We start from the raw sequence: 13,014 nt of genomic DNA, 5'->3' as shown, positions 1-13,014 counted from the left end.
CTGGAGGTTATGATTTTCATTTATTAGCTGCAAAATATCATAAGTAGAGTAAATGCATAACTTGTGCACCCTCCGCTCTCTCCGTAATTATTTTTTAGAATGAAAAAAAGTTCTACTGCTTTGGTTAACAATCACGTTAATTTAGTAAATAAAGCAAGGAAAGGAGTGAAGACATTTCATTTAAAGCAACCTTCATCAAGACTGTAAAGAGTTTTTTATCGGGTTGATGGTACTTTAACCTTATCGATTCAATTTAAATTATTTATACAGCATTCTCTCTAATACGTACAGTCCTAAATAAAGTCTTTAATAATAGGTAAAATTTACTAATTATATTGAATATTGAAATAAATAATAATAAAACTATAAATAATTCATATAAGATTAGATGACCGAGTCGACCGGGAATTGAGATGCGCATAAATTTCAATAAATATTCCGTAATACAGTTAGGCGACAAAATCATGTAAACGTATAACAGAGTTACATATATGCATACATAACTCGATACATACATTTACGATTCCTTTATGGGAAAGATTGTCCGGAATTTTATTTCGGAGGATGTAACAGTGTATACGTCGATATCGAATCTAATTCTCCGCGAACGCGTAAACGCCTTAGTGCTTGAATCTCAGGCTCCCGCTGAAAATTTAAAATGGATTTGCATCCTTTGTCAAGTTGGAAAAAGTCGTCGACGATGTACTTTGTCGACTTCGAATGCGTTTACTGCAAGATCACTTGGATTTGCCGAGGCACAACCAAAGTTTCTGAATCCGAAAAGTCCATATTTTAATAAATGGTCGATATACAGGGTGTTCGGAAACTATGAGGAACAAAAAAATCGAAATCGGAGTTATACCTTGTCCAAAATATTATTTTTTTAATTTCATTTTTAATGCAGTGGGATTAATTTTCAAGAGAATGAGCTGGTTTTATACACACAGCCCTGACTGAGTAAATTATCATCGTTACGAAATAAAACTATTTCAGAAATCTGTCACTAGACGGCACTTTACCTAGAATATTCACAACCCACATGCAAAAATTGAAGGAAAACATCGGCGCCGATTTTTTTGAAATTTATGAACAGGGATTCTGGGAAATAACCTTATGGAAACTCATTTCTTTAACTGATCGCTTAATGGGGAAATGTATTTGCAATTTTTCTAAGAGGAACTACCACTTTTGCTGGAAGAGGTACCCTTGCAGTGGAGACAAAACATGTGGTTAATGCAAGATGGCACTCGACCCCATTTTACATTGGCTGTACGAAGGTATTTAAATCAGGCATTTGAACAGCTATTGATAGGTCGGGGTGGACCTCTAGCTTGGCCACCTTGCTCACCAGACCTCTACCCGATGGACTCGTTTTTTTGGGGGCACTTAAAGTCGTTATGACTTTTACTTACTTACTTACTTATTCCGTTGTTAATCAAACCCACTGCGTTAAAAATAGAATTAAAAAAAAAATTGGCAAGCTATAACACGGAAAATATTACTATTTCGAATTTTTGTTGCGTGACTTACTACCAGTATTTTTACAAGTTGAATCTTTCCACCAAGTTTCCGAACTCAATTTTCGAACATCCTGAAAACCATTTTGTTGTTCATTTCATTATTTAAAACCAGAGACGAAAAAAATATATAGAACCCCAAAGATTTCAGGCTAGAAAGAAAGCTGCTGTATGCATTATTGTTACCACAAATGTATTTGCCTGAAAAAAGAGTCGCCTAAGAAAAAAATATAATCTTGTTTATGTTGCTTATCGTTCAGTGATAACAACATTTTGAAGAAGCAGTAAAACAAACAGACTCGAAAATGGAAATATGTTCCGTCGGTTTTGAACCATATCGCTAATGCGCTCTTGAACCAAAACCGTTTCGCCAGTCAAAAATTGCAGAATCGGAATGCAGAAATACAAATTAATACGCCAGTGTTTGTGTTTTATTAAAACCGAATTGCTGCTCCGCAAAACAAACAAACGCGCATGGCCACTAACTCCTGACGCTGATGTTGAATTTCCTAGCAACATGAGAACATCACCGAGTAAACAAAGCGTAACCGATGATAATTAATATAAAATATTTATTTAAGTTTAGAGCAATGCATGGCGGGCTCGACGAAACTGCATCTGAAGTGATATCGAGTTTCGCACAGTGACTATCCGAAAGTAAAACAAATTTTCGAGGAAGACTGTAATATTATTTGCTCAGACAAACAGCGAAATGAACGTTGTGCCTGTGTGTTTTCCTCTTTCGATGAAGTTGGACGACTTTGCAAACCGTTAAAAGAATAAGCTTTAATAAAGTTACGTAATTCTTCGGAAACGCAATATCACACAGAGACGGAGACTTATAGAGTTTATTAAATCATCTTAGGTGTGCTTCACGAACTTTGAAAGTTAGCTGCCAGTTTGGAATAATACATTATCAGAAGCTTATTTGAAACATTGAGTATATTACAAGCTGGTAAACTACGAAACAAACAGTCTAGTAATTGTTTGTATTCGATCCATATGAATTTTATATATTTGCCTATTTTGGTATTTACCTTTTTCGTCGCACGCTCTAGTAAAAATGGCGAAACGAACGGCAGCACTAAATTTCCTGCTTTTCTAAAACTGCCATTACCGGATAAAGCTTTTTCGCGAGCGGAATATAAATTTTAATTTTGCTCGCCTTTTTGAGACACTTAGGGATGCGATAAACCAGAGTCCCGTTCCAATGCGACTCCATAAAATGACACCTCTATCCTGTTTAGAGTTTTTCCGTCGGCGTGGTTAGTAAATAATTTAGTGAGCATCGTATCGCGATTCTTTTCATTTTCTCTCGCAGTTTCAAAAAGAATTTTTCATGACCGATGAGCCAATCGTCACCTTTCTGTTCCACAACTTCCCCGGCTACGACTTGCATTTTTTAACGAACAGTGTAGATGCTGGTTTATACGAATTTGTTTTAGCAATTCATTAAGATGAAGCGAAGAATTTAAACAATGCGTAGGAAGTTAATTGTTACATTTATTTGGCATTGTAAAAAGGTTGGAGAACAAGTAGTTTGGATGGAATATTAAAAAAAGACATTAAATTGGAATGGGAGTCTCCAAGAATGAAGAAAAAACTGCGACAACAGGTTTTCTTGAAACGTCGCTTCTGGTGACTTCTGCGTAGTTTATAGAGAGGTTAATGGAAACTCTGTAAAACACCCACTTTTATTTTCATTGGAAATTTGTACTTAAGAAAAAGCAACTCAAAAGTAACGCGGATATGCCTCCATATCCTCGTTCTGAGTATGCCAGAATTCGGGACAGCGTTCTAAGACTTCGTTAAACCTCCAGGTAATGGAGTCTTCGCGGTAAACAACCCAAGCTTAATTAAATTTTCTAAATTATAATTTATCCGAAATATTTCGAATACCTTAGCCAGCGCTACCGTTGGGAAAGAGTCCCAAACGAGCTCGTGGTCTTCGCCCGTTTTACCCATCCTCTGGCCCCGTAGAATTCGGGCGGCCGTGGTCGTCGCCACCCCCATACCGTCCCCTACGAAGAGTATAACATTCTTCGCGTGGGGGCGTCTGTCAGAGGCGTATTGCAGACGTTTCCTGAGCGCTATCCTCGCCTGTTCGTACCAATACTCCTGATCTGTAAGGAACGAAAAGAATACTTTGTAAATATAATAAAGAAAGTTATAGTGTACACACATTTGAGATATTAGGTATATTCTATCATACAGTGTCTCCCACTTAAGAACTATACACCATGATTTATGGTTCGATTGATAAGTTTTGGTTAGGTCCCTTAAACCTTGTTTTTATTCAGCTTAAAGTTATATCCAACAAAACAACAAAAGAGGGCGAAGAGAGAAGTACTATTAGGAATTAAAAAAGAAATAAATTGGCAGCGAATTCTTATTCAGGAGTACTTAGAGCCCAACTATGCCACTTTTTGTAATGTTTCAATACAGGGTATTTGAAATATCGTTGTACATGAAATCATTGATTCAATTTTTTTTTGTTTGATGGATCTCTCAAAAACGTCGTAAAACCTCATGTTACTATTACATCAACCTGAAGTCATGGCTAACAAAGATTAATTTTTGATGTCACATAAAAAGAAAGGCCATTGGCGTTGTAAAGTCTGTTTAGTTCATATCCATTTCTCTTTAATCATATTTAATTTTAAGAAAATTGTTAGTTTCTTTCAGTGAATCTATTCAACAAAATAGAATTATCAAAACTGAGCCATAAAAAAACTTCTAGAGGAGTAATGCTTTGAACTTCACGGAAATTCGTATTGGGTTGGGTTTTATGCAGTCCTGAATAAGAATTCGTTGACGATATTTCAAATACCCTGTATTGAAACATTGAAAACATCAAAATTGATCCACAAACAAAGATTTCACATGGGTAGGTATACGAAAATAAATGTATCGATTTATCGAATTTCCACATATGGAAATTGTACAAAATTCTTTCGTAACCTTCATCTTTACATGCATTTTGAAATTTAAATGGTACCTAGCCTCGATTCTGTCAGAGTTTGTAGCTTTTTAAGAAGACTAAAATGGGGACAACGTGTATTATTTAATTTTGAAGCAACTGATTCCTAATCACAGTTCCTCTTTTGTATACGAAAAGAGTGAGAAGAGGAAGAAACAACGTGCCAATTTGTCTACGTCAACGACAAATTGCTACCATTCGATCGGATATAGTTTTCATGCATTCCTCTGTCAACCCTGCCAAAAAAAAGTGTATTATTGGAAACTCGGGGCATCAGTCATTGGAATATAAATTGGATTTTTTTTTTCATATGCGGCGCTGTGAATTTTTCATGGAAACAATTTATGGAAACAACATAAATAAACGAATATATTGACTGCCGGGATTTACGCATTAAAAATTGCGTATTAAGCCGAAATCGCTTTGTTTTATATTCGCGCGAGATTTTCCAACGTTACGGTTCATTTTATTTATTAATTTTTTTAAATTTTTGATGCTGCCGAAACATTCCTTTTTTGTAACAAAAGTAACGGATGTATTGACCATTAAAATATTAAATGTGTTCGACGCAGAAGGGAAATTGCAGCAACGCGTCATAAGACTTACGGTAAATACGAATTTTATTTTGCTTCTAACGAAAATTCTACTAATTTTGCAGTTCTGTAAAACTAATTTTTGAACAACTTTCTTAAATTTAAATTAAAATTGAAATCCGTAATGATTAAAAAAAAAAGCTGTTTGCTATATATTTTTTCTACTCCCTTCTGTAAAATACCTCATTAAGTGTTCGAAGTGTTTTCGGAGCGCGAGCATTGAAGATGCCAAGTGAGATTTTGGCGAAACGTCTGCAGGATTCCAGTCGGATGCAAGATTTGCAGGATTCCAGTCGGAGTTCAACGAGCGAACGGATGATATCCCGGAATATAGTGTCATCATATATATATATATATATATATATATATATATATATATATATATATATATATATATATATATATATATATATATATATATATATATATATATATATATATATAGTTCAAATACACCCCGAATACAAACGCGATATTTAATAACCGATAATTGATTTGTAAAATGCCCTCCCGCCCTCCTGCCAGTAAAATTCATTTATAATTTACGTTTTCCTCCGTTAAACAAACGCTCATATTTATCTGATAAATCCGGTTAATTTCAATTCGCAACGCAATACCGTCAAATCGATGCGATTTCGTTAGGGGCACCAGATATAAATGACAAATCGGACAACCATGTGGCTGATCATCGGTTTTCGGTTATGGCAGATAAACTGAACGTCAGTCCAATTTAAAACTATCTATTGTTTATATATATAAAAAAATAATATATATATATATATATATATATATATATATATATATATATATATATATATATATATATATATATATATATATATATATATATATATATATATATATATATATATATATATATATAGTTCAAATACACCCCGAATACAAACGCGATATTTAATAACCGATAATTGATTTGTAAAATGCCCTCCCGCCCTCCTGCCAGTAAAATTCATTTATAATTTACGTTTTCCTCCGTTAAACAAACGCTCATATTTATCTGATAAATCCGGTTAATTTCAATTCGCAACGCAATACCGTCAAATCGATGCGATTTCGTTAGGGGCACCAGATATAAATGACAAATCGGACAACCATGTGGCTGATCATCGGTTTTCGGTTATGGCAGATAAACTGAACGTCAGTCCATTTTTAAAACTATCTATTGTTTATATATATAAAAAAATACGACCCTCCAGCAAAAAAATATCAGATGTGGACGACTGCGCCAGTTAGCCAAGCGAGTGAGCTTTTCACAGTTCTGTCGCTCATCTCTCGTGTCCTCTTTTCCGAGCCTCCATATCTATCCAATCTTGTGCTCCCATTATTCTTCCTTCTACATCTTTCGGAGCTTATGGCCAATTTAAAACCTTTATGCCCATTCGTTGTACATTTATTTCTCAACGAACCAACCTCTACTGGCATCAATAGACAAATGCGAAAATAGGAAATGATATGAACGAAAGCCTCTCAATTAAAAGAGAGGTAAACTTAACATCAAAACATAAAAGACCAAACTTATGGCTACAACTTAATAACCGAATATATCTGCAGAACTGTGGATCGGCCAAAGTAAACGTGAAAGAGTCAATAGAATTAAATATCTGGGACAATTATTAAGCGAGGACTGGAGTGTTCACTGGAAATAAAATCCAGAATTGAACAAGCAAGTTCACGGTTCATACGTATGATGATCGTGGCGTGTGGACATGAACTGAAAATTGAACTCAGAATGAGAATGCTCCGATGTCTGTGTGTTCTGAATCTTGTTGTATGAAGTATAATCTCGACTTCTGGACTCTCACAGAAGAAAAAAGCTGGAAGCTTTTGAAATGTGGATTTACTCTCATATTTTGGCCACCGGCCCTGGATCTTCCACGTTTCCTGGTCCAACAATTTTTTAAAAATAGTAAATTGTTTTCGAGAAAAGTTTTTTGTGAAGCCATGCAGTGCGGCGTAATAATCAATGACGTCATCGCGTCTTGACAGCCCCCGAAATAGCGATTTCAATATGGATTTTTTCAAATATCCCGAGCAGTGATAGTCGAAAACCGTAAGTGCAAAAACTGTAGCTCTTGATGCGGCATATGACACTGTTTGAACCTATTAGCCATTTTTTTTTTTCGACGGTGATCATTTCTATACCAATAGTGGTGCCCTAGGACCTACCGTTACCGAGATATAAAATTTTTATACGAGCGTAGATTCTTTCGAACAATTCGATTTCAGCGATTTTCGAATGTAACAAAAATATCATGGCTGAAAAACCTACGACAGTGGTTCCGATAATCAACTAATACGCTGTTTAGGACAGCGGTAAATAAAGTATTGATAACCAAGATGATTGCTAACATTCGGTAAAAAACGGATAAGGCACATCAAACAGGAGATGTTATTCTTTGCATCCGCGTTGTTTCGCAACTTCAACAGAGAAACTCTATCTTCGTGTCTTCTAATCTGTCAAGTTACATAACATTCCTATATATTGATGACTGCTTTGCTTGATTAGTGTAATAGATGGGGGGGAAAACTTGATCAAACAAAGAGCATTAACCATCTGTCATTATTTTGACATAGTTTGTTATTTTTAGTATTTGGTTTCATCATTTCATAAGGAATTACTTATCTAGCTAAGGCATGAGACATTTTCAATATTCGCGTAAGTATGTAACTGTCAACGTCTCAGAGAAAGGAATCTAGGATCCAGAATTCCAGAGGGAGGTCCGTGGCTGAATGCCCTCCAAACTAACTAATATATTTTACCAGAAAATATGTGAACTGATCTGCTGAACACTGGGAACGATTTATTGAGGGCTCTGTGATTAAATTCCGTATTTCCTTTAGCAAGCGAGGTAAAGACGTGAATAAAAAACAAAATGATGATGTTTTAACAGGAATTCCCACAGATTCTGAGTACAAAACCAGTTTTTTTTAAGCTATTTGTGCATTCCTAAACATTAAATCTAAATGAACATATTTGAATGGATGATTGCACAAATGTTGCATTAATTTTGATGTTATGTGTAATTTGGTTATATGAAGTAGTAATATTTACGCAGTATCCAAGTGGCGCAATCGGTAGGACAGAACCAGTTTCGGGAGAGCATTATAAAAATGAAAATATGGCTTTTTAAAACAATCCGCCGCTTTTTAAAAAGATTACGAAGATATCAGTTTCAATTATAAAACAGCCCGGTTTAAGCAAACGTAATTCCATTTATTGTTCATAAACGTACGCGAATGGCGCTAAAGAGTTCCCCTATTATCCTTAATGACTTTATATAGTCGCTTTTAGTTGACTATTATGCGCGGTCGAGATAATATTCATACGGTATATCTGGTTGAAAATAATAAAGCTGCAGAAAATTGTTTAATCGATACCCTACCCTCTAGCATGGACTGTGCCTCTGGGCGGTGCGTTATACTAAGGAGCAGTAAGATCTCAAATATATGGCCGGCGTAAGAGGAAAAATAAAATCCGTAATATACGACTCACGGACCATAAATTCAACACACGAGCTCTAATAAAATTTTAACGTGTGATATGGCCCGTAAAGGGATGAATTTATCTAAAAATCCTTGGCTTCTAATACCGGTCTTCGTCGCCCCTCGACTGGAAGACATTTGCGAGCCTTGATAAAAAATTGTTATTATTCACTGCCGAAAGGGGGCAGGTTGTCGATGTAAACGGCGCAGGCGGTAGGATCGCGTAACTTTTAAAAGTCGAAATCGATCCTCTCGACCCAATTACTCGCTGAAGAGGTAATTACGTATGTGATCCGTCCGAGGTGATTTCCAGATAGGCTTCGGGGTCGTAAATTGTCGCGTGAAATATCTAATCTCCGGCGCGATACTCTAATTAGGCCCGTGACACCTCTTGGGCTGGCTGAACTCCTTGTTAGCTTGTACGCGGAGACTATTAAACATTTGCCGGAGAGGCAATCCTCGTGGTAGTCCGACTAATTTGCATCTTCTGCGGTTAATTTAGCTTCAAGAAACTTCCGGGGTACTTAAAACGCTATTTATCACTTCTGTTCCAGGAATAATAAGAATGTTTGTTTGAAGGGTGTAGGCAAGGAATTGTTACCATTATTTTTTTGGATTTCTATTGCCTATATTTTGAATAATATGACATTGAACGTAGAAGATTTTCCTGTCGCATAGATTAGAACAACAATAAAGTTCAAGATGAAGCAAAAAGTTAATGGACAATTGCGATTTTTAGTCACTCTACACCATTTGAATCAGGAAAGAGAAAAATGTTCTTCAAGCCACATGTCAGAAGATTATGAGAAGAAAGACATTAAGGGACACAGGAATAATGTACAGCGAAGGGAATCGACAAAGTCCAAAAGAGTACATCACCCATGGGAAAAGCATCACTGAATCCTTTGGTCAGAAGCAACAATTCATAGAGGAAAGATTAGGGATAATACAAGTTAGAGGTGACAAGAACCACCAACAAACCTAACAGTATTTGAATTGAAGAAAATCTATTAATTCTACGGCGAAACGGGTTGAATTTCAATCAATTTACAGAACAGTAAAACAAAATTTTCGAACGACATGGAAAACAACACAGATGAGACGACGAAGCAGGAACGAGTTACGCAAGGTTATCAGCAGCAAATAAACAACAACGAAGCCAAAGAAATTAGCAAAAGGGCGGGGAGTGCTTGTTTGCGTAGTTTGTCGTCAACGGAGTAAAACGCAATTATTCAGACGGGCGTAATAACGTCGTGTACAAAATTATTTCAATTATCAACTCCGAAACCTTAGCTTAACTTACAGTTAGTTTCCTTAAACTTGTTGGGAATTAATTAGCGAGTTTGAGACTTCGTCTGGTAGAAAGTTGCTACGATTTTATCGAACGCGAATCGGTCTGTCAAATATGTCCGGCCGTCTTTCACGACGTCTGCGAGACTCATTCAAAGGGAGCACTAAGTATATTTATAAACGATTTAAAGATAAACAACTGCAGTATTACCATCGTAATAAGGTTCAAAATGATTTATTATGACTTTCACCACGGCAATAGAGTACGTTGGTTGATCTTTTTGATTAAACCTCAGAGTTTCGATAGTGACTCCTGGGTGTGGCCCATTCTGTAACTTCCGGTTTGGTTATACCGAGCACTCTCAATTCTCTTCTGCTTTGCTCTTCTTCGCAAATTCTGGTTTTAGAGGTTATTCCTCGGCATGTCTCTCCAGTCATTTTTAGCCTTCCCACAAAAGTGTTCTGCTCAAATCATACAGTTTGAATTCATCAACTTTGTGACCTTTGTGCCATGGTACTCATGACAACGTCATTTTATTTTGACTTGCTATGTCATTTGCCATAGTGTTCTAGTGGAGTTATATCTCTTTAAAACATTGTTGCTAGCTTCCCCATAGGAGTAGAAACGATTATTTTCGTCCTGAGTTCATATACTAAAGCTCATAGTCCTTCTTGAGTTTTCGAGTCGTCTGTGTTGGGATTTAAGTTCTGAAATGTTAAACAAAGCAGTACTTGGGCAGGTAACTGTAGGACTAGTATGCTCTTTTGTATGGCTTCACTGTGGGCTACTGAAACGCAACCATCTAGTTCCTTTTTTAACCTCATTTACTCACCACTAACGGAGTTAAAAAAGACGTGTTAAAAAATATTCACAATGGATATAAATGACCATTAAGGTCCCAAAATGCGAAGTACAGCCACTCCAAGCCCATAGTCGCCGTTAAATTATACATTTAATCATTGTGAAAGGAACTCGGGCCTCAATGCAGCTGCGTTCAATCTTGATCGAGTCGGTTTTCCTTTTGTCCCTGGGACGGGGGCGATAATGACCGATAGCGCTTCGTCCACTCGTCCCACCCTTTAAAAACCACTCCTGCAACAACAGGAAACTTCCGCGAAAAGTTTTCTTCAGGCTGGATGCCACTCTGCAATTACGCAGTAGGGTTAACTGAAGGCTTGCGGTTCGATATATCTCGTTAAACAAGTGCAACTAAGTTGGCGAAACTGCCATCCGGTTCATCCCACATCACACATTTTAAATCGGCCCGTCCCCCACGCCCCTCTACGCCGAAAACTTTGTCGCGTTTGATGTTGTCGAAACTGGAGCTCCATATATCGACGCAGGCAATTTGCTAACTGGATTTATGAGCTGCGTGTAGAACACAGTGCTGGGCCATTAAAACGTTTATCGCATATGCAGTATTTTCAACCGTGGACGGATCTGAACCGGTAAAAAAGAATTGCGATCGAGTCGTAGGCATCTAATGCCTTGTGGTCAGCAGGAAAACTGATAAAACTTAGAAATGAGATTTGATTAGTTGTTGATAACATTTTCTAAAAATTAAGTTGAATTTTTGGAAAAAGGTTTCAACTTTAACTTACAGCACTCGTACATTAAAAGAGATTTAGAGTGTTTTGGGATCGATTGATTAACGATTCTAATTTAAGCAAACATATATTAGCGAATACAATAAACTCTCAATTAATAGATAACGACAAACACAAAGAAATTTCTCACGTGTCACTAGTAAAAACTATCAAAAACAAAGCTTCTAAAAATAACATAGGATTTACACGTGCAGATAAAGGGAAGACGGTCATAGCTATCGATATCCCTGAATATATTTCAAAAACCAACAATTTTCTTAAACCAGAACTTTTCCAATGTATCAAACACGATCCTACCGAGTAATATCAAACGCAAGTGAATTCACAACCGCGGAAATTATATTCTCTAGTTAAATTACATAAAAAGATATGTCCATTAGACCAGTCGTGTCTTATGTAACAACTCCAGAAGTTAAACTCTCAACAAAATTAGTGAATATTTTAAAGTTCCACACAGAATTTAAACGAAAATTTGCAGTAAAAAATTCTTTTGAATTAATTAACAAAATTAAATATGTCAAAATCCCTTCTAACGCAATGCTATTGTCTTTTTATGTACAAAACTATTTTCCAGTATTCCGCCTATGGATTTGATACATTTAGTAGATTTCACCCTAACTTGGAAGCAGGTTGACCCATTGGTGAACAAGATTTATTAGATTGCTTGATAGTATCTTTAGATCAAAATTATTTTGAATTTAATGGACACATTTACATCTCTAAGGAAGGTTTGATTATGGAAAACCCACTTAGTCTTGTGTTAGCCGAGATTTTTATGGATAATTTGAAAAATATAATACTAGAACATCCTTTAAGTAAAAGTATGGTGGTATAGATACGTGGATGATGTCTTTGCTTGCTTTATTGGAACAGACAGACCATTGAATTTTAAATTACATTAACTCATTTCATAATCGTATAAAATTCACTATCGAGATTGAAGAGGAAAACTCATAAACCTTCACACACGGTCATAGTCACGCATAACAGCTCAAATGACCCTTATTCACACAAAATGGCTGCATTTCACTCTTTTATACACAGACTTCTTAATACGACACTCTCAACAGAAAATTACAACAAAGAATTTTAATTTAATTTTAATATCATTAAACAAATTGCACTGAACAACGGCTACAATCAGCAATTAATTGAGGTTCTACAAAGGTTGAACCTACAAAAAGAATACGTCTGTGATGATTATGCAAAAAATCTAGGGCATACAGTTTTAAGGCTTCCACCTTACCACTGTATATATAATCCCATTGAACATGTTTGGCACCAACTGAAATCTGCCATTCGTCGTAACAATGTTTTTCCTCGTGTTAACTCCAATGTCCTCAAACTTATAGAAACCGAAGTTTTTAACATCCCTCCACAATGTTGGGCAAATTCTGTTATACATATAGAAATAGCAGAATAGATCCATATTACAAATAATATAGAACAAATAATATATATACTGATACTGATATATTCTGTAAATAATTTTAATTTTTTAATTTTAATTTAAGTAATTTAA

At 35.9% G+C, this 13,014-nt stretch overlaps 1 protein-coding gene across 1 annotated transcript in view; it reads right to left on the bottom strand.

Annotated features, from left to right (window-relative positions):
- Positions 1-13,014, bottom strand: part of LOC132700509 (alkaline phosphatase-like) — a 132,860-nt gene that overhangs the window by 61,937 nt on the left and 57,909 nt on the right. The window contains exon 3 of the mRNA XM_060667874.1: positions 3,417-3,640. Within this exon, the coding sequence (XP_060523857.1) occupies positions 3,417-3,640 (224 nt within the window). The remainder of the gene's footprint in view (positions 1-3,416; positions 3,641-13,014) is intronic.

Source organism: Cylas formicarius, unplaced genomic scaffold, assembly GCF_029955315.1.
Source record: "Cylas formicarius isolate icCylForm1 unplaced genomic scaffold, icCylForm1.1 PGA_scaffold_4__25_contigs__length_36172078, whole genome shotgun sequence".
NCBI lineage: Eukaryota > Metazoa > Arthropoda > Insecta > Coleoptera > Brentidae > Cylas > Cylas formicarius.
This window is presented reverse-complemented; position numbering and strand designations above follow the sequence as displayed.